Here is a 23026-nt window from a genome sequence, read left to right as displayed (position 1 = left end):
ATCTTGCTAAATCCTATCTTATGTCTTGTTAGGAAATCCTAAATACTCATCCAGCATCGGTTATCAACTTTTCTGTCTGTTACCCTAGCAACCACTAGCAACAGACACCTCCTCCTTTCTCAACTCGCGGGGGAAGTAGGAGCGCTAGTAGCCTGCTATTAGCTAGTAGGCTAACGATGTGTGTTGTTGTTGTCGAACATTTTTTAGATTGTGGGGCAATGGACCAAAAACGAAGGTTATTTAACTTCAAGGCAGTTGAGTTGGAGGTCTTAGTGACCGCTGTAGAAAAGGTTAAAGACGTGCTTTTCGGAAAGTTTTCAGCCACCCTCACGTGGGAGGTGAAAGAGAGGGAATGGGCTAAAATAGCAGAAACCGTCTCTGCCGCATCAGGCATTCCTCCTCCCTTGGAAACTGTATGTACCGAGGAGCCAAATTGCTGATGGCTGTTGCTACCTCAGTTAAATTACGTGACATAGCAGGCTGAGATATTTTGGATATGTCGGCCATTTCAGTTTGAAAATCTCCCTTTGCAAAAAACCGAAGTGCATTTGTAAGTTGTACTACAACCGGCAGAGCCCCGTGTCGCCTAGTCGGTCTCTCCAACACAGGTCTCAGCTCCTCGGCTAGCTGCAGTATCATGTCCCGGGCCAGTCATTCGGGTCCCGCATGAGCCTTTCGGCAAATAAATTGCGCCTGTTGACATTTTGTTGGTTTTGCAAATGTAATAACAGCGCAGCCATAAGGTAGGTAGGCTATAAATAGGCTATAAATTATAACGAGATGCAAGATGGCTGTTGTTCCAGTTGAAAATAGCGTAAATTAGTTAGGACAGCATAGCTGGCATCTTAAAGTTAGGAGAGCTTTTTTAAGATTTTGGGGAGTTGGGACGCTTAAATACGCTTTTCCCATTTTAAATTAGGATGAGAATATTGACTTAGGAACTGTTGTTCTGTAATGGGTGTTTTCCTAAATCAAGTCCTAACTCTAATTACCATGGTTATCAATCATTTAGGATAGGATTTGGAATTTAGGAAGTTTCTGTAATGTCGCCCCAGGTGTATAAGTGAAAAGAGGGAACCCCAATCATAATTATTTATAAAAAAAAAAGTTACATACAGTCAGGCATGGATTAACACGGGGACACCTCGCCATTCCGAAGTGTCGGCATTCCGATCATTGACTTCTATGCTTTCGGAGAGGCGGCCCTTTTTTATCTCCAAAAAATGTTTCGCCGAGAGGTTAGGTTAGGCTTAGGCGTGGGGGGTGGGAGAGGTTAGGTTTAGGGTTAGGGTCTGGGGGAGGGTTCTTTCGCAATGGCGAGACAGATCTCAATTTTGTCGGAATGCCAGTATTTCGGAGTGCCGACATTTCGGAATGCCGAGGTGTCCCCGATTAACACAGGGTAATCACACTTGAAGTGCTCCCCTCCTACTAATTTACATGTAAAAAACATTTGTACACAATTTAAAATCACACAATTTACCAGTGAAATACTGTAATTTATAGATGAATTATGCTGTAAGTCATTTTTACTGATACTTATGCTTAAATTAAACCAGTGGCACTCATATTCTGGTTTATTTCAAGAAAAACATTTTGGCTAGTGGAAATTCTATTTGGCTGCTAACTTTAAAATCTAGCAGCAATATTGGCTGTTGATCAAGAAAGTTCATTTCAAGCCCTGCAGGGAGAGCAGGTGGTGACATGGGAGTGAGTGAGAAAAGGACCAAATATTGATAGTTAAGACTGAATAATGACATCACTGGCTTCAAACGACCAAAGATTTTAGCCGGTGACTGAATAAATCCCACCCAAAATCTATAAATCCCCCCAAAATCTATAAATCCCCCCTATCTGAAGAACATTTCCCCCTATTTTGCAAATTGAATTTCAGGCCCTGGGCCACCATTCAGAACGCCAGAGCCCCTTCCACTACCACGGTTTATGCAGCAAAATAGGCTGCGTTCCAAGCCTGGTGTGAGGGAAAGGGAGTGGAACCCACATCGTGTCTCCTCCCCACTATCCTCTCATATTTATAGTCCCTGGCTCCAGAAATCTGGCTTCAGAAACCATAAAAGGTTATGCAGCAGCAATTTCGTGATGCCATGAAGGTTTTGGTGATAGAAGAGTTTTCTCCCATAACCTTCTGAGGAGATTCTTGAGAGGTTTGAGACGCAGCAGACCTGTCGTGCGCTCACTGGCCCTCCAGTGGGACCTGCCCTTGGTACTGCGCGGCCTAGGAGAGAGTCCTTTTGTGCCGATAGACAAAATATGGCTCAAAATGTTCTCATTAAAAACGGCCCTCTTATTGGCTCTCCCTTCAGCCAAAAGAGTGAGTGACTTGTGCGCTCTGTCAGTGGCACCATCGTGTCCATCTATCAGAGCAGATGAAGGATCAGCACCATCGTGTCTGTCTATCAGAGCAGATGGAGGATCAGCACCATCGTGTCTGTCTATCAGAGCAGATGGAGGATCAGCCACCTTGTTCTCTGTCAGTGGCACCGTCGTGTCTGTCTATCAGAGCAGATGGAGGATCAGCCACCTTGTGCGCTCTGTCAGTGGCACCGTCGTGTCTGTCTATCAGAGCAGATGGAGGATCAGCCACCTTGGGCGCTCTGTCAGTGGCACCATCGTGTCTGTCTATCAGAGCAGATGGAGGATCAGCCACCTTGTTGCCAAATCCCTCCTTTATCCCCAAGTCTCTAGATAGCTCTTTCAAATCAAGAATAGAATATAATAGAAGCCAATAGAATATAAACAAAGGTTTTAAAGTAAACCATAGTTTATAGATATTGGCGCAGCCCTTTCAGATCTGGGCACACTGCTCCACAGAATAGTGAAGAAAAATTACTATTTTGGGAGCAGATCGATGTGCGCCCGCCTTATATACCCCACATGCGGCCGCTTAAGGGGAGTGATGTGCAAGGGGGCGTGGCCATGGTTGGTGACAGGAAGTAGAAACAATCTTCAGTCATCGCTGACGTGAGGGATTACTATCCAATATGCACAGCCTCTGAAAGGGCTGCACCAATATCTATAAACTATGGTTTACTTTAAAACCTTTGTTCTGCTGCTGAGTTGGACAAAGGGAGCAGCATTATGTATTATCTTGAACACCATATGGATATTGGAATACATGATTGTATTTTCAAAATGTAACATTTTCTATTGGGAGGTTATACGGCAGTGGTGATATTAAAGGGCCCATATTTTGCTAATATAATGTATTATTATTTTATTGTTGGCCTCCACTAGAGTAACTTATTGCATCAGTCATAGTTGAAAAAACTCAGTTTATCTTGTACTGGCTCTCACTGCCCCCTTCAGTTCACCCTCTGTCTGAAACACTCTGTTTTAGGTCCTGTCCCTAAACCCCCACCCTCCGGGAAATACTCCAGGCGGGCAGCGCGAGGAGTTTTTGTGTTTGCAAACTTCTGCCCAGAGAGCTAGCGCTGTAGAAGCGAGACTGTCTGTCTGTCTGTCTGACTATCTATCTATCTATCTATCTTATCTAGATAGATAGATAGATAGATAGATAGATAGATAGATAGATAGATAGATAGATAGATAGATAGATAGTCATGCATAACAGAAACAGACAGGCGATCTCTGCTATGGCTACTAAATTTGGTAGTTGTAAAACAATTATATCAACGAGCAACGGATTGTCAAAACGAATTTGACCATCGATGAAAAACGTGACTTGGACATAAAGCAAGCTATATCAACATCCCCCTAGCTATCTACAGCTCGGCTAGGCCCGGGCTGCACCCGGACATTTCCTTCGGTGGCTGGCCAAACAGGGATTCTATTACCGCGGCCGCCATAACGTTACACCCTGCCCGGAGAGCTTCACACTAGCTAATGTAGCTAGTTAGCTATCAAAATGCTTGTGACTATAAGTGTGCCTCTCCTAGCAAAGGTTACACGGACCAAACCAAAATGAGGACTTGGAGAAGTCAGCAAGTTGGACTAACGTTACAAGTTCTGAAAATGTGTGCCTTTCGTCATTCATCGGTTGTTCATATGTCTATAAGGCAGCTGTGCTGCTAGGCTAACATAATAGCAAGTGCTAACGTTACCCAGCCGGTAAGTAACGTTAGCGCTTCCTAGCAGCACATTGGACCGATGCTGGAATGAGACACATATTTTCAGAACTTACCACTTCAGTCCTACATCCTGGCTCACTTCCATGATCGTCTCCTTGTTTTTGCGGTCTGGAATCCGTTATTCCATGAGACTACTGTTGTGTTAGTCCCAGACAGCCAGGCTGGAGAGAGCCTGGTGAGTGGTGACACGGGGTTAGGTTACTGGAGCACAGAACAGGGAAGAGAGGGTAGGGCGGGGCTAGGGCGTGCGCGCGCTGCGCCCCGGCCGCCGGCAACGCTTTGTTGCCAGGGTAACAAGTCCTGCCTGACGTCACCAAAACTATGGTTCTCGCACAAAATCGGCATGAATCCATGTCATCTCATCTACGAGAGTTCATGGGCGAGAGGGGGGGTTCATGGGGGTAACATTAAAACACTTTCACATATTTATTTGAAGCTTAGCCCATGTTTAATATGACCATCCAAGATTGTAACAACATATATATAATACAAAATTAAGAAATGCATAATAGGGCCCCTTTAATAATAATAATAATTTATTTATTTTATATAGCGCTTTTCAAGACTCAAAGACGCTTAACAGTAAAACAAAAGACAAGCAACAGGCAGCACACACAGGCAACAGGCAACAGATACAGGCAACAGGCAACAGATACAAGGGACAGGTGCGGTGCGGGAGAAAGCACGGTGACCAAAGGTTTGGAGTCTGGATGGGGGGATGATGAGGGTGGCAGTAGAAGAGGATCGGAGTGTACGTGAGAGGCGATGGGGGATGAGGAGGTCAGTCAGGTAGGGGGGGGGCTAGGCTGTGGAGGGCTTTGAAGGTGAGGAGTAGTAGTTTGAAGTTGATACGTTGCTTGACTATCTACTCAATAACTCTTCTCTCTCAATCCGCGGACATCTGAAACAACCGTTCTATCGCTAAACGTTAGCCTAGCCGCCTGCTAGGCTAACGTAAACAAGAGCTGCTAGCCACCAGCTAGCAGCTAACGCTAAACTGTTTACAATGCCCTCGCTCTCCCCCCCCGGATAATCACCATGCTACGGGACTATTCAATACGACAACGCTTAGTGGATCCGTGGAATCACGCTCATTTCTTTCGGATGATGAAGTTTTCTTCAAGCTGCTGCCTGATACTACTTCAACACCAGCTCCCTCAGTATCCCGGGTCCTCATCGCGTAACAACTAACAACTAGCCACAACATCCGAGCGACTGGTCCGTCAACCTAGGCTACCAGCCTCTGCTCCCAAGGCCTCAGGTCCCCGGGCACCGCACCGGCGTGAGCTGCTTCTGGCCGCAGCACTACGACAGCCAGCCATCCCCCTCCCGAATCGGGTAAGATCGATCCAACTCTTACTATCCACTCTCTCTTAGATATGATTAATCTATTAGAAAACCGTGTTTCCCAACTAGAGAACGATAAACGCCAGTCACTTAACTCATTCTCTGCCAAAGACGTACTCGGACGTACTTTTTACAATGGCGTTCTGTGCCAAGGACGTACTCGGACGTACTTTCATGTTTTGCTTGTTTACATTAGATCAGACCCTTTCCCAGCCTGTGACATTGTTTCAAGTCAAACTGATAAAAGGAACCCGCTAAATCACGTTTAGTATTTATAGTATAGTCACCCATTTAGCTCATTGAGTGCCAATGACAGCCTGAAAAAGCCCTGTGATCAAAGAGAACCCGCTCATGCTGCAGCCCAGAGCCATGTAGATTGTTCTGGCTGCAACTGACGGTGCCTGCGAACACAGTCAATCCGCGCACACAACTGAGCCCTTCTGCCTCTGTCTGTCTGTCAGCATAGTTTCTCCACACGATTAGCCGCTAGAAAAGCAGCAGCCGACACTGAAAAGCCAAACCTTTCCCTGCAGTCCGCGTGTGGCTTTTCCATGTTGCCTGCCTGGGAGGCGCGCACAAAAAGCACTCCGAAAATAGACGCTGGGTGCGTGAGGCTGTGTGTTACTAGTGTGGGGAGGAGTTTTCAGCTGAGGGGGGGAGAGGGGGGTGGTGCACGCAGGGCAGGACACAACTACACCACATCACTACATCAGAAAATATTAGCTAGAGTCAGTGAATGTGCTTGAAATGCTTCATTTCACAAAAGGGTGAATATCTCAGCTTATAATTTGAAATGCCTGAAAACGCTGAAAACAACAACAAACAATCTTCTCCGGCTCATAACTAAAGAACGGAAAATGGTATCAATAAACTTTTTTTTGCTGATGATACAATAGAGTCTCCTTGTTCTTTTTGCATGTTCGGTGTTTACATAGTAATATCACACAATATTCTGTGGGCCTCGAGAAATCACTGAAAACGCTCTGAAACTCTGGCACTGGGAGCGTCGTTCTCCAAAAGTGGCTGGCACTCAATGAGTTAATGATAGTCTTGTTACACTTAACCAGACTGGCTTCCCTGATCATTTACAATGTACCTCAGTAGCTGATGTGCATTGTGAATTAAGCGAGGATGCTAGCTGCGGTCCAGCTGGTGCCCCCGTTAATGCTACCCCGCAGCACGAGCAGAACAACCCGGCCAATGTCTCGTTGGCCCCACAGTCTGTGGATGATGGGTTTACAGTTGTCTCACGCTGCCGTGGCGTTAAACGTGCACAGCCCGTCGCTGTGCAGCCCGTTTCCCAACAAACCACTTCGGTTGAGATTCGGAATAGATTCACGCCGCTTGCTAACTCTCCTGTTCAGCATGCTGCGTCGTCCGCTCCGCCCGACAATATTAAACCCTCTATTCTATTGATTGGAGACTCTATAACCCGCAATATCAAGCTTAACACACCAGCCGAGATAGTTTGTCTGCCCGGGGCCAGAGTACCCGACATTGAAGCTACTCTTAGGGTGCGAACAAACAGCCATAGACAGACAATTACCCAGGCTACCCATGATAACATCATACTAGATGTTGGCACAAACAATGCTAGGTTTAAACAATCGGAGATCACAAAGCACAGCATAACTAGGACCTGTGCTTTTGCTAGCAAGATGAGTCGGCATCCATTAATTGTCTCTGGTCCCCTCCCTGTCACACTTAACTCTGACATTTTTAGCAGGCTGTTTTGGCTCAACAACTGGCTGGCCAAACACTGTGCTGATAAGGGCTACCTATTCTTAGATAACTGGCCCTCCTTTAGAGGCATGACTGGCATGCTTAAGATGGATGGCATCCACCCTACCCCATTGGGCGCCAGCACTTTATCAAAAAACCTGGATAGTTGCCTACGGCAAACCCAGACTACTATCCTTGATTGACAGTTTCACCCACAACATGCAGGGCCACAGGCTGCTAGACAGCCTGTTAGTTCTACCTGTGCGGTTATGGAGTCTGCTAGTTCAATTAACCTAGTCTATCCAATACAGACTGTGCTTTGTCCGCGCCGCACTATTACTAGTAACCGACCCATAAACGCTCTGCAATATCCTAACCCAAACCTTATTGTTATTAATCCGACTGTTACCACCGCCGCTCCGTCTCCGTATTATACCACGATCTCTCAAATTAACACAGTTTCTCTTCGTCGCTCCGCAGAGCAGGGGGAATACCCTCCAACATCTCCCACTCCCTCCCCACCCCATCACTCTCTCAAAATTCCCCCTGCTCTTCCCCCTTCTCCTGCTCTCTCCTCTGCTCTCTCTTCATTTCTATATTTTCTATATTATCAATTGTTCAAATGTTATCTTTATTCTGTATATTCTTGTTACTGTTGTGTTAGCTAGAATCAGCTAGACATACTTTCTGTGAAGCCCTCTGAGACATGCTTGTGAATTAGGGCTATATAAATAAACTTGACTTGACTTGACTTGACGGGGAGCCAGTGGAGAGAGTGGAGGACAGGGGTGATGTGATCGCGGGACCGGGTGTGAGTGAGCAGGCGGGCGGCTGAGTTTTGGACCATCTGGAGTCTATGGAGGGAACGGGAGGTGATGCCGGTGAGGAGGGAGTTGCAGTAGTCGAGGCGGGAGGAGATGAAGGCATGGGTGAGGGATTGAGCAGCAGGGGGGGAGAGGCAGTGTCTGACTTTGGCGATATTGCCGAGATGGAAATATGAGGTTTTAACATCAGAGCTGACGTGGGGATCGAAGGAGAGGGTGGGGTCCAGGATGAAACCAAGGTTGCGAGCCAGGGGGGAGGGGGTGATGGTGGAGTCGTCAATGGTGAGGGTGATGGGTCCGGTTTTATTGAGGGTGGATTTGGTGCCAATGAGGAGGAGTTCAGTTTTGTCACTGTTGAGTTGGAGGAAGTTGTGGGTTAGCCAGGTTTTTATTGTGGATATGCAGTTTTCGATGTGGGTGAGGAGTGGGTTCTGGAGGGATTTGGTGGTGATGTAGAGCTGAGTGTCGTCGGCGTAGCAGTGGAAGTCCAGGTTGAATTGACGGATGATGTGACCAAGGGGGAGTATATAACAGATGAACAGCAGGGGGCCAAGGACCGAGCCCTGGGGGACCCCCTGCAAAACAGAGGAGAGGGTGGCGGAGGAGGGGTGACCGGAGAGGAAGATGAGCTGTTGTGTGTCGGTGAGGTATGAGGTGAGCCAGTCCAGTGTGGTGCCCTCAACACCCAGTTGGCGCAGCCTTTGGAGGAGGATGGAATGGTTCACAGTGTCAAAGGCTGCGGTCAGATCGAGTAGAACTAGGATGTTGAGGGCACCAGAGTCAGCGGAGGTGAGGAGGTCGTCCATTACTTTGGGGAGAGGGCGGTTTCGGTGCTGTGGTAGGGACGGAAGCCAGACTGTAGGGGTTTGTAGAGGTTGTGGGAGTGAAGGAGGGAGTGAAGTTGGGTGGTCGAGGGTGGGCTTTTTGAGGATGGGGGTGACGGCGGCGAGTTTGTAGACAGAGGGGACGTGACCTTGGGAGAGTGACTGATTGAAAAGGGCAGTGAGGTGGGGGATGATGGCGGGGAGGCAGGCCTTGGTCAGGGGGGTGGGGAGGGGGTCGAGGGAGCAGGTGGAAGACTTGGAGGCGGTGATAATGTCGGTGATGAAGGAGGAGTCAACAGGGGAGAAGGCAGTGAGGGAGGAAGGAGGTCAGGGGGAGGGAAGATGATAGTGGGGGGGGAAGGGGCGGAGGGGTTGGCGATGGAGGCAGTCAGGAGGAGTGGATTTTGGAGATTTTGCTGTTGAAGGCGTGGAGAAATGAGTTGCAGAGTTCAGGGGAGGAGAGTGTGTTATTGTCCGGGGGTTGGAGGAGCTTTTTGACAGTGGAGAAGAGAGTGCGGGGGTTCCTGTTGGTGCTTGTCATGAGGGTGGAGAAGTAGGCAGATTTGGCGGCTAGGAGTGCATCACGGTAGGAGGAGAGGTGCTGTTTGAAGAGTTCGGCGTGGACAGTGAGGTGGATTTTCTTGTGAAGTCTTTCCAGTTGCCGGCCAGTCTATTTCATCGTGCGGAGTTGGGGAGTGAACCAGGGGGAGGAGGAGGTGAATGAGACTGTGGAGGTTTTCAGGGGGGCCAGGGAGTCCAGGGAGTCAAGGGAGTCGGTGAGTGCAGAATTGAGGAGGGTGGCATAGTCATCAGGGGAGGAGGGGGCGGAGTCAGGGGGGGGGAGGGCAGAGGATATAGTCTGGGAGAGAGTGGGTAGGTCAATGGATTTGATGTTATGGGAGGAGATGGTGCGTTTGTTGGGGCGGCGGGGTGGGGGCAGGGGAGCAGAGAAGAGGATGCAGTGGTGGTGAGAGAGAGGGGAAAAGAGAGGGTGAGGGTTGGAGATGGGTAGAGAGGAAGAGCAGACTAGATCAAGAATGTGGCCTTTGGTGTGGGTGGGGAAGTTGATGTGCTGGGTGAGGTGAAAACAGTTGAGGAGAGAGAGGAAGTCAGATGTCAGAGGGGAGTCGGGTTGGTCAACGTGGATGTTCAGGTCACTGGTGAGAAGGAGGCGGGAGGAAAGAGAAGAAGTGATGGTGAGGAGTTCAGAGAGATCAGACAGAAAAGAGGGTGGGGCTTGGGCGGACGGTAAAGAAGAAGGGCAGTGATGGAGTTGGGAAGTGAGAAGGCAAGGTGTTCAAAGGAGGGCAGGGATGGGAGGTTGAGGTTGAGTTAATTGATGAGTAGAGATTGTTTATGGAGAACGGCGAGAAATATTTTCAGGGCTTGTTTATGAAGAGACTCAAACAGCTTTAGGGATTTATTATGACCAACATGTCATACAATAGGAGAAATGAGAAAAAATAATTGTGTTTAAAAAGATCTTGGATGCCACAGTAGTGAGCGAGTTTCTGATTTGTCTGAAATTGTCTAGATTATATTTCAGTGTTTGGCTCATCTTCCTTATATGTTTTTTAAAGCACAGAGTCAGATCTAAAATAACGTCCAAGTATTTCAACTCATCAACATTTTTTATTGATGAACATATACAACACAAATGTGATGTTGTATGAATATGATGTACTGGATTCAGATGCCAGGAAGACTAGCTGGTGCCATAGACATGAGTTAATGGGGATCCTTATTTATAAACAAACAAACAAACAAACAAACAAACAAACAAACAAACTAATAAATAAGATACCAGGACTAACCGAGCCTTCCTGCAGTTCCTCACAGCTGGGATCAGTCTCCGCCGTCCCTCATCTGATGTGTTGTAGGCCTTCAGGTCCAACACATCTAGAACCTCCTCTGACATCTGCAGCATGTAGGCCAGAGCTGAGCAGTGGATCTCAGAGAGTTTCTCCTCTGATCTGTTCCCTGACTTCATGAACTGTTGGATCTCCTGATGTACTGACTGGTCATTCATCTCCATCAAACAGTGGAAGATGTTGATGCTTCTGTCAGGAGAGGATCTGGAGGTGTTCATTGTCTTCAGGTTGCTGATGGCTGTCTGTATGCTTTCTGGTCTGCTGTCTGTCTGACCCAGCAGGCCTCCTAAGAGACGCTGGCTGGACTGCAGTGAGAGGCCATGTAGGAAGCGGACAAAGAGGTCCAAGTGGCCATTTTTACTCCGCAGGGCTTTGTCCATGGCTCTCTGCAGGAAGACATGCAGGGATTGATTCATTTTACCCCTGTATCTCTGCCTGTACCGGTCTTCTGCTTCTTTGTGCCAGTCTTTTCCCTGGAATGTCTCCAGTACTTTCTCAGTCCCGTTTGTGTAGCAGTGGAACAGGTAGACCGCAGCGAGAAACTCCTGAATGCTCAGATGAACAAAGCAGTAGACCGTCTTCTTTAAGTGCACACACTCTCTTTTGAAGATCTCTGTGCACACTCCTGAGAACAATGATGCCTCTTTGACATCAAGACCACACTCCTCCAGGTCTTCTTGGTAGAACATGAGGTTGCCTGTCTCCAGATGTTCAAACGCCAGTCTCCCCAGCTTCAGAAGAGCTTCGTTGTCAGTCTTCGTCAGCTCCTGTTGACTCCTCTCACGTCTCTCATACTTCTGCTTCTTCCTCTGTGTCTGAACCAGCAGGAAGTGTGAGTACATCTCAGTCAGGGACTTGGGCAGCTCTTCTCTCTGGTCTGTAGTCAACATGTGCTCCAGAACTGTAGCAGTGATGAAGCAGAAGACTGGGATGTGGCACATGATGTGGAGGGTCCTGGATACCTTGATGTGGGAGATGATTGTGCTGGCCTGCTCTTTATCACTGGATCTCCTCGTGAAGTACTCCTCCTTCTGGGGGTCAGTGAACCCTTGTACCTCTGTCACCCTGTCAACACATGTAGGAGGGATCTGATTGGCTGCTGCAGGTCTGGAAGTTATCCAGAGGAGAGCCAAGGGAAGCAGATTCCCCTTGATGAGGTTTGTCAACAGCACATTTACTGATGATACCTGTGTGACGACAGAAACAACCTCTGTGTTCTGGAAATCCATTGAAAGTCTGCTTTCATCCAGGCCGTCAAAGATGAACACAACTTTACAGACAGAGAGCTGCTCTGCTGTGACCGTCTGTAATGTTGGATGGAAAACATGGAGCAGCGTGAGAAGACTGTACGGCTCATCTTTGATCAAGTTCAGCTGCCTGAACGAAAGCGGAATCACAAGACTGACATCTTGATTTTCCAAGCCCTCTGCCCAGTCCAGAGTGAACTTCTGCACTGAGAAGGTTTTTCCAATGCCAGCAATGCCCTGTGTCAGAACTACTCTGATTTTTATCTCTTTTTCTTTCTTTTCATTCTCTTGGCCAGGTAAGGGTTTAAAGATGTCGTGGCACTTGATTGGAGCTTCATGGGTCTCCTCCATCTTGGATGCTGTCTCCTGTTTGAGTGGAGCATCATGGAGGGTCTTCATCTTGGACACTGTCTCCAGCTGCCACACCTCATGTTGGGTATTAACATCTTCACTTCGTCCCACTGTAATGTAGAGCAGAGTGTAGATCCTGTTGAAGGAGGTTACAGTCCCTGCTTCAATGGTTCCTGCTTCAGTTCCTTCTGTCACAAATCCACATCTCTTAATCAGAATGATCTTATGCTCATCTAAGACCACCTGCAGAGCACCGTCCACTGGAAGACATGAAGGAGTAAATAAGGGTTACTCAAATACTGTATAGTATCTGTAGCCTGTACTACGAAGCTAGTTTAATGCCTTATACGAGTAAGTTTGAGTTTAAACCTGGTTTAGCCGTACTACAAAGCAAGTTAACTTTCAATCACCATGGCAACTGACGCTGCAAAGCTAACCTGGTCGCGACCAGGTTAGCTTCAGAGGATAAGATCAAAATCCATGACAGACCCATATAATCGGCTCTCTGGAGTCACTCACCGTTCATATAAGATCGCCATATGAAAAATAGATTGCAGTCAACTGAGAATATAACAAGAAAAACATTTGTGGCTCTGTAGGCTACATAATTAAATTAAGCCTACTTACCACTTTATGTCTTAACAGCTCAACGATGCGTGGAGAAATATGATCACTATTAATCACGCGCATATCATGAATGGACCCTCAAATGGAGTGAGGGTGATATTCTCCTACATGCCAGAAAAGCCTATACATATAATATAGATATGGGATAAATGTGGATAGCCCCAATACTAAATATGCAGGCTATTCTTGCATCTTTCAGCTGGAACTGTGTCCTGTAGGCTGTATGCCAATATATGAGCAAAAATAGGCTAGTTTTTATCAATGATAACTATGCCCGCATCGTCTCAATTCAGTTCAGCAGTTTTCTCTTTTATAGTAGTCTATTAGGCTTTATACTAGGCTATTTTATATATGAATTATTCGATCAGTGCAACCACACACATGAGTGATAGAGATCATTATTCATTGAGCATGCGTTTCTAAATCTATGGTCTAAATAGGCTTACAGATTGTGGAAATGTATAGACTGAGATTACACATTTACATTTGTTGCTGCTGTATCAATGTATGCAGCTGTATCAGACAGAAATCGCTGATCAAAGTAAATCAAATGACTGATGTGAATATAAGCTGCTGCTTTAGACAGCCCTTCAGCAGACTATCCAACGCGGATTTTCTTTCTGACATTAAATCGCGGATACATTAAATATCCGCTAAAACTCTGATCATGCACTGCGCTTTCATGGAACGAGGAAATGGGTGTGGAAATGGGTGTGGGCGTGGATCAACTCAGCTGTTCATAATGTGATTGGCTAGCGCACCTCTTTCGCGTGGACGCGCGCCTGTGCACGAGCGAAAAACGTGCGCGTGCACAGGCAGATCCCAGGTCCACTTACCTAGTAAAAAACCAGCGTCGTAGTATCAGTTAACTAGATAGCTTTGATCCTGTTCAGTCAAACTAGATCAAAGGGACTTATCGCGGATCTGTTAAACTAGTTTCGTAGTACAGGGCTCTGGTATTAATGTTATGTGTGTGTGTGTGTGTGTGTGTGTGTGTGTGTGTGTGTGTATACATACATACACACACACACACACACACACACACACACACACACACACACACACACACACAAACTGTGTATGTATATATGCTGCATGAGAAAGAACAATGTGTCTGTAGCAACACAATAAGTCCTGGTTGTAGAAATGGTGACAACAGTAGATACACTCCAAGTCTTACATGAAGGGAAAATCCGCGCCTCAGCCGACGAACGTTGCAGACTGGTGCCTCTCAGACCAGGGACAAATGATTCAAAATGAGAGATGAGATCTGGAGCAAACAGTCAATTTTAGCAAATTTAATAGGTGGAACAAATAATGACTAACGTTTCAACACTAAACGTGTCTTCCTCAGAGTCAAACAGAGACATGGGAAGGATGACAGGTATAAATACTTCCCCTGCAGGTAAATCAGGACTTCTCATAGGCAGGGCATGATTACTGCATCATCACTTCCCAGCCAATGAAAAGTTACCACATACATACTTACATCCAGTGCAGGGACAGGTGCAAGCACCAGTCAGATTAAAAGGTAAATACAGTATAGCTGATACAATGAGAGAATCAACCAACAATACATAGAAATATCACAGGAAACAAAATAGGCTATTGTCAAACACTGGGATGTCACACACACACACACACACACACACACACACACACACACACACACACACACACACACTGTGTATGTATGTATGTTGCATGAGAAAGAACAATGTGTCTGTAGCAACACAATAAGTCCTGGTTGTAGAAATGGTGACAACAGTAGATACACTCCAAGTCTTACTTTGGACGATGCTGGTTTGGCTGGATGTCTGCAGTCCAGGTCTTCGTCTGTCATCACTCGTCTTCCTCTCTCTGTGGAGGTGAAGGCAATTCATTCATACAGATTAGAAGAGTTTATAAAGGTAGGAAAACAACTATAAAAGGGTTTAACTATCTTTTGTTGCTAGCAAGCAGAGTATGGAATTAATGGAAACTATCAGTTGTGGTGACATCTAGTGGACATAAATCACGAGTACAGGTTTGGGCAAGGAGGGTCACAGTCACATGGCCTGCAAAGGACTATGGGATATGTGTTGAGGTATTGCCACGTTCTGGCTTAGTGATTCAGTCTATCTTGTGAGCAGCGATGGAATATGTAGAGTACCCGGAAATAAGCGGCTCCAGCTACTTGCTGGGCCAAAAGAGAAGCGTCTTGTCTCTCTGTTCCTGCATCTCTTCACAGAAAGACATGTAGCATCTTTGTTGCTAACTTGATGACACAAACATAAACCTGTCAAGTGCAGTGGATCACTGAGTACACAGATCATAGTGTGAACACATTACTGGTGGGCGGGATGAGACAATTTGATTGACACATGATGGACGTGCTATTGATTAAAAGTAGTGTTAAAAGCTGCATCAAATTAAACAGGGTAGTGAAGCAGTATTTAATTAAAAGAAGCAGCTGCGTTTGGAAACACATTAAACTGAAATGCTGAAATTCCTTTTGAGTAAATAAATGTTGGCAAATATCGGTTATCGGCCATAACAGCAAAGTTGATATCGGTTATCGGTATCGGTCACAATTTTCATATTGATGCATCCCTAGTCTCGCTGGCCAGCCTCCCCTCCCTACCGTGAGAGTCTGGCACCGCAGGTCTCCATAATGGGATTGCCATGGGCGGTGCCATGGGCGCTTAGCGGCACTGCCCATGGAAAATAGTTTCCAACAATCCAACTTGCCGTTTTCAGCATGTAGCAATGAGCTAGCGTGGAGGTTTGTGCCATTAACTGGCTAGCTACTTAGCGTTGTTGTTTTCACTGCGGCGGCAGGGCGCTATTTACAGCGACACACAGGGAGGAGGGAGCGGAAGCCGCTCTGATTGACATGGTCGGAGCCAATGACAGAGCTTGTAATAAGCCGGGAGCGGACATCCGACAGCGACTGAAACAGTCGCTCCAATGGGACAGCAGAGTAGAGCAGGGGAGGGTTTATCCCAGTTATCCCAGACTCCTCTCCCGGTAGGGAGGGGAGGCTGGCCAGTGAGACTAATGCATCCCTAACTGGGTTGTTCAGCACACTCTACTCAGAGGCCTAATCACAGTATTTCAGAGCATTTCAAGACATTATTGGCTTGCTACACTTGTGGCTGTGAGCCAGTGTTGAAAAAGTGTGTAAAATCTAGCAGATAATGAGTACGTTTTGGACTTTTCTAATTTGGCTTCAAAACTGTTTTTTTTATGGTGTAATTTTAATGACGTTTTGCTGTTATGTAACAAACACTTTCCCCACGAGCTGGTGCATCGACTCCACAATAGAGAACTAAAGTCACGGCCACTTCCAGTTTAGACATACGAACAGATTTCATCTGCCATTAAATGCTTATAAAAATAGTTTTACTTGGTCAAAGCACTCGGTTTTGTTCTGAGTGAAATGTTCTATGGTCTCTTGTGATTCCAATAATACAGATTTTACTCATGTAACTTTGCCGTCTTACTGCCACATTTTCAATGTTTTCAAGGTGCTTCTTTGGTGCTGTGGCAGCAGTGAGGGGGCGCTGCTGAGCTGCTGTGGCAGCAGTGAGGGGGTGCTGCTGAGCTGCTGTGCTGCTGTGGCATCAGTGAGGGGGTGCTGCTGTGGCAGCAGTGAGGGGGTGCTGCTGTGCTGCTGTGGCAGCAGTGAGGGGGTGCTGCTGAGCTGCTGTGGCAGCAGTGAGGGGGTGCTGCTGAGCTGCTGTGGCAGCAATGAGGGGGTGCTGCTGAGCTGCTGTGGCAGCAGTGAGGGGGTGCTGCTGAGCTGCTGTGGCAGCAGTGAGGGGGTGCTGCTGAGCTGCTGTGGCAGCAGTGAGGGGGTGCTGCTGAGCTGCTGAGCTGCTGTGGCAGCAGTGAGGGGGCGCTGCTGTGCTGCTGTGGCAGCAGTGAGGGGGTGCTGCTGAGCTGCTGTGGCAGCAGTGAGGGGGTGCTGCTGTGGCAGCAGTGAGGGGGCGCTGCTGAGCTGCTGTGTACTGCAGCAATACAGCAGAAAAGTGGTCAAACTAATTGAGTAACACCTGCAGCTGAATCACTTGGTTTGACCAAGTAAAAGTATTTTTATCAGCATTTGACAAAATATCTATGCAAAAAGGAATGGAGGATGAAATCCCTTGGTTCACATCTATGGTTCATATACCTAAAGTGGGCTTGACTTTGGCTCTATTGAATCTGTGCCTTTCTTTCACTGCAGCAAACTTAGGTCTGTTCAGGGCTCTTAGTGTCGGGCAGTTCAAGTCTTTTCCATGATTTAATCATTTAGACCAGTACCTCAAAATGAATTGAACTTTTCAAGTGTTTTGTCTTAGATTAAGCTGTCTTCATACCTTCTGTGCAACATCCTGTGTGCTTTACACATTAACTGTCATTAAGTGTAATACACCCTTTAGGACAGTAGAGGGCAGGGCATAATTTGTTATGTGAGGAAGTCAGTGTAATATGTGCATGGTCAGGTGTCAACACATGCTGTATCAATTTAAATTACAGTAATTGATGCTATTTTATCCTTCTATTTCTAAATGGGGACATAGAGACATGCAAAGTGTTTTGTTTTAAACTGTTTTTTTTTTCTATTTTCAGTGATGGAGAGTAGTGAACTACATGTAATTGAACTAGTAGTTTAACTACATTTTGCAGCAACCTGCAGGTAGTTCAACTACATTCATATTTGCATCATGATTTAAGTAGTTAAAGTACATTTCTTGGGCTTAGCCCACAGTAGACTAATGGAATCTGGGCTCAATGTGAGGTTGAGATTGTTTTTTGTTCATTTTTTATTGTTTTTCTCAGCTACATTCCATTGTTGGGCTGTTTATATTACTTTTCAATTTGTGGCTCCTTGTGAGGGCCTCTATTGCCTCACCTTTGTAGGCTGTATCCTTGTTGATTGTATATAGTTCTCCCTGCCAGGTTGGGATTGTGATTCCTCCTACTACCTCTAGTCTGTGGGCAGTGTTTTCAGCACTGCTCCCACTTGCAGTGCATTTACTGCATTCTGTGTCTCTCTTTTTTTGGGTACCCACTTTTTGTTTTTAAACTTTATTATGGATCTTCTTTATTTTATGCATCATGTATTGATGCCTTATTGTTCACAATGATTGTTGATGCAGGTTCTCTGTGAGACACAGGTGTGTCTGGGAGGTCTACTACTCACTGATTGCTGAGTGATGTCACTATATATATATATATATATATATATATATATATATATATATATATATATATATATATGCATTGTTGTGTTGGGCCTCTACCCTGATGAAGGCTCTGCTGAGCTGAAACACGTAGGTCCCTGTTTGAACTTTGTTAGCCGTGCCACAATAAAGGCTTTTTCATTATTACTTCTGAAACAGTTGTTGCCTTGGAGTTTTTCCAAGTTCTCCTGCTCTCCACTCCTTTTTTACCTGCAAGGATCCCACTTAAACTTTTGACTCAACTTATTACATTATTGGGGTCTATTATATTGAAAGGTATTACATCCCATCAGTAAAATATTATTACAATATCAGCCAGGACATTTTACTATATTATTGGTGAAGTTATTACATTATTAGGTTCATTACATTTTGGATCAAGTTAAGTGCAGATTTTACTACATCTTCCAGATATTATGATGTTATTGAGTGCTACAGTCCTCTTACTTTGTGTCTGGGGGTCCAGGTTCATTATGTGGAGGTCTGCCTTTAGAGTGGTCACTCTTACAGCTGGGTGCTGGAGACTCTGCTCTCTGCCTGTGGTACTGACCTCTGCAAACACAAATGTTTGATACATATCATCATTGGTTCTTTACACACACACACACACACACACATATATATACGGTATATATATATATATATATGGGGGTGGGCGATATGATGATCTTAGATCGTTCACGATCAGAATGGTTCCACGATCTGCCTTTCCAGACAGATCGTTAGAATCGCGTTACATGCAGTGCACATTCTATCAGTTGCATTTCTATGTGTGAAAGACGCTTCCCAAGTTTTCCTCCCCTCCCCCTTTTCACTTTGCAAAGTGCAGCAGCATGACAACACCGAGACACACACACACACACACACACACACATAACCAGGGCTTGCCTTAACACGAAGGACCTCCCGTCATCCCAGGTGTATCATCATAGCGTTAATTAATTTGGGGACGGAGCCGGACGATAGCCTAAACACACGCTCTGCTCGTTACAGTGAACAGCGTTAAAAATGACATGCCACACAGACACACACACACACACACACACACGCTAAACAGACATGCGGGCACTGTTGATCTTAGATCGTTCACGATCTGCCTTTCCAGACAGATAGTTAGAATTGTTAGTTGCCTTAACACGAAGGACCTCCCAGGCACTGGCAGAGAGACAAACAGGCAGATAGAGCGGAACTCGCGCAAAAAGTGTCTGAATCTCGGCTGCTCTTTTTGATAGTTTGAGTTCCATTTGCTTCAGTCAGACTTGGCAGTTATTTTAAATGTGAGGACGCATATTTGCTCCTAATCTGCCCTCATCCTGCTGCCTCGTATTCTCAGGAGAGCACGTTTCTGCTCCACCTTATTTTCTTCCCCCCCGCCTCTCTCTCACTGCTTAAAGCTCAACGCTGTTTGTGTGTGTGCGTGTGCGTGTGCGTGTGTGTGTGTGTGTGTGTGTGTGTGTGTGTGTGTGTGTGTGTGTGTGTGTGCGTGCGTGTGCGTGTGTGTGTGTGTGTTGAGCCGCATGTCTCTGCTCTGTCCCCACGCTCTGTCTGTCGGTCTCTCTCTCTCTCCATTAAATTAGCAAATTGACAAATGACAATCACGCAACTCAATCGCAGATAGCCAATATATTCGTCCCTTTGCCCAAACCTACTGTATAAATAACAGTGAACCAAGACATAGATGGATAGATAGATAGATAGATAGATAGATAGATAGATAGATAGATAGATAGATAGATAGATAGATAGATAGTGTTTGCATGCTTGTGAACATTCTTTTTTAGCACATGAATTATTGGAAACTCAGCGTAAATTAATGACATGAAAATATTTATAAAACAAATTGTATTTTAAATTTCCATGAGTTTTCGAGGTTTCTCATGGCCGTACGTACCCTGGAATTAGTTTGGTTGTACTTGTACTGTTCAGTAACTTGCAAAATAGTCTTAAAAACCAATATAAAAAAGAATCATGATAAGATCGTGGATCGTGATCCTGCCTGAAAGAAATCGTGATATGATATTTTTGCCATATCGCCCACCCATATATATATATATATATATATATATATATATATATATATATATATATATATATATATATATATATATATATATTCTATTCTATTAATTCAGAATCTTTATTGTGAATGTAAATGTGGAACACATGAATGTGTGTGTCTTGAGTGTAGTATTTTGCTGAGAGAAGATATATAGTTTTGGGAAAACATAATCCAGAGGAATATCTATTTTTGTTGAATAGCTGTTTTGCAGAACAGTGAACAGTTATGTTTTACTTTCCATCATATCCTCACTACAAGCTTTGCTTCAGGAATACAATCATCTCATACTGTGTCAACTAAACCAGTGGTTCTCAAACCTTTTCATGTTAAAGACCCATAAACGCACACAACTTAGACCACACCCCCCATCTGATAAGATTGTTGCTTTGAGATGTCACTGTATGATCTGGTTACATGTTAGTGATGGGCCATGGAAACAGAAATGGTTTGGCAAGAAGCGGTCAAAACGTAGCGTTAAATCCAGCATGGGAATGATCGGACACACACACACGCACGCACGCAGGCAGGCAGGCAGGCAGACAGACAGACAGACAGACAGACACGCACACACACACACACACACACACACCACTTTGGGGTGAGCTGAACTGGCACGGTGGATTTGATACCTTCACTTTTCCTGTGGAGCGACTGAGTAGTCAAGAAGAATTTAAGAAATAATTAACTATATTATATATTGTAATGATGTAGAAACCAGGCGAAGAGTTGGTACCGGCTTCTTTATTGACAGGCTCATGCAGCTCCTAGCAGCTAGCTTCTCAGCTAGCTCTACACAGACACCCGCTCTAGCTCCCTCGCATAACTAGACTGACAACACACACACATTTCCCCGCCGACAAAATGGCCGCGTCCCGCTCAACCAATCCCCAGCGAGCTAGCCACCCCACATGACTCCATGTCTCCTTCAGGTGCGTTACACTATTCCCAGCCGCGTTCAAGTGCGGTGGGACACCCTCTACAACACCCCCAGCGAACCAACCCAACACTCAGACAATCACATGTTTACTGACAACCCCACATCGCTACACAGCCCCCCCTTTTAAACAAACACTTGTCCCAAGTGGCACAGTAAACATGCACAACAACATCAACATTTTTTCCCCAATATCTTTTTTTTTCCATCCCCACATTAAATTCTAATTCCCCACAACAGTCTTTTCTTTTCTTTTTCACACACCATCATCTACATCATTGACATTTTCAATTTAACATTCCCATTCCTTTAAATTCTACACACATTTCTATCCCCCCTTTCACAGCTTCTGTCCCATCTGAAGCACTCTAGTCCCTCCCTTGTGCTCTACAGACACCACATGCACGGCAATAGCTCCGCACATCCTCCTTGTGTTGGTTCCAATAGAAATGTTTCCGAACTCTGCGGAGCGTCTCCTGAACCCCCTGATGACCCGCTCTCAGTCCCCTGTGAGCCCACCGTAACACTAATACCCGCAGGTGGCTGGGTACAACCTTCTGAACCCCCGTTATCCCGTGCCCTGTCCTGTCCAACAGCCCCTCTTTACCCAGACGCAGGTCGGTGAACATGTTCCACAGTCCCTTCGTTGTACCGGAAAACATGTGCGTCTCCTCCACAGGGGGCCGGTGTCCGATCGCCACACACGCGAGCATCTGACTGATGTCCGCGTCCTCCACCTGCCTGCGTCTCCACTCATCCACGTCGACATCCGTGATGTCCATGTCATCATCCTCCAGGTCCACATCTGAACAGTACTCCTCTTCCTCCGCCTCTTGCACTCGCTTGTCCTCCCGTCCCCCTCCCCCGGGGGGCGGCATGTTCAGGACAGCAGGGAGAACACCACCGGTAGCGATCTCCACCTCCGCTTTCTGCTCAGCAACCGTGGGGGGTGTGTAGAAGCTAGGCTGGGCCGGCTCCTCCGGCGGTAACCCCTCTCGCTCACCCGGAGACACGAGCGTTACTCTCCCGACCTGAATGCCCGGCTCTGCACTGCTCCGCTGCTCCGCCGCTTGTTGCTCAGGCTGCTCCACTGCTCTGCTACTCCGCTGCTCCTCTGCCTGTTGCTCCGGCTGCTCCCCCAGCTGTGTGTCTCTTCCAGCGTTCACACTCTTAGTGCAGTCTCTGGCTAAATGTTCAGGCGACTGGCAAGTCCAACAAAGCCTCACCTGTCCGCCGCCTGCACGTCTCTCCTCTCTCGCTGTCTTCCAGTCCCCGACAGCTTCTTGACATTCTCTGGCTAAATGTCCGATCGCGCCGCATGCCCAGCAGGCTCCCTGCTGTCCATGTCGTTGTCCTGCATACCCGGTCCGTCTCCCGGGACCGCCTCGGCACCACCTCGCCACATGGCCCGGTTCTCCACAGGTCCAACACAGTCTTTGCGGCTCCTCCGTCCGCTTCTCTCCGCGCTGCGCGACCTCCCGTAGCAGCTCCATAAGCCCCTCTGCCCAGGCCGGCGTCGCCTCCAACAGCCGTCTGACCTCCTTCAACACCCGGGGTTTCATGCCCGCCAGCATCGAGCCGAACGTCAGTATAAGGGGAGCCAGCACAAGCTCCTTCTCCCCGTTCAGCAACGGCCATTCTCCGTCGCGCACCATCGCACGTGACGCCCCTAGCAGCTAGCACACGCAGCTAGCCTGCTACCGCTAGGTCGCTCGAGCCGTCAGCCGTCGATTCCAACTTTTCCTCCCCCGTTCCTCCTCACTCTCTCCCCTCTTGACCGAATCAGAGGCGCTACCGCTTCACTTGCTGACACCAATGTAATGATGTAGAAACCAGGGTTGGTACCGGCTTCTTTATTGACAGGCTCATGCAGCTCCTAGCAGCTAGCTTCTCAGCTAGCT

At 46.7% G+C, this 23026-nt stretch overlaps 1 protein-coding gene across 1 annotated transcript in view; it reads right to left on the bottom strand.

Moving 5' to 3' along the window:
- Positions 1-22780, bottom strand: part of LOC310791995 (protein NLRC3-like) — a gene marked incomplete at both ends in the record, with an annotated part of 85297 nt that extends 62517 nt beyond the window's left edge. The window contains 4 exons of the mRNA XM_083653678.1: positions 10641-12555; positions 14712-14782; positions 21645-21766; positions 22664-22780. Of these exons, the coding sequence (XP_083509804.1) occupies positions 10641-12555; positions 14712-14782; positions 21645-21766; positions 22664-22780 (2225 nt within the window). The remainder of the gene's footprint in view (positions 1-10640; positions 12556-14711; positions 14783-21644; positions 21767-22663) is intronic.
- Between the last annotated feature and the right edge of the window lie 246 nt (positions 22781-23026).

The sequence above is a fragment of the Poromitra crassiceps genome (assembly GCF_964638095.1).
Source record: "Poromitra crassiceps genome assembly, chromosome: 17".
NCBI classification, from domain to species: Eukaryota; Metazoa; Chordata; class Actinopteri; order Beryciformes; family Melamphaidae; genus Poromitra; species Poromitra crassiceps.
Note: the sequence above shows the minus strand (reverse complement) of the source record. Positions and strands in the feature narration are given on the sequence as shown.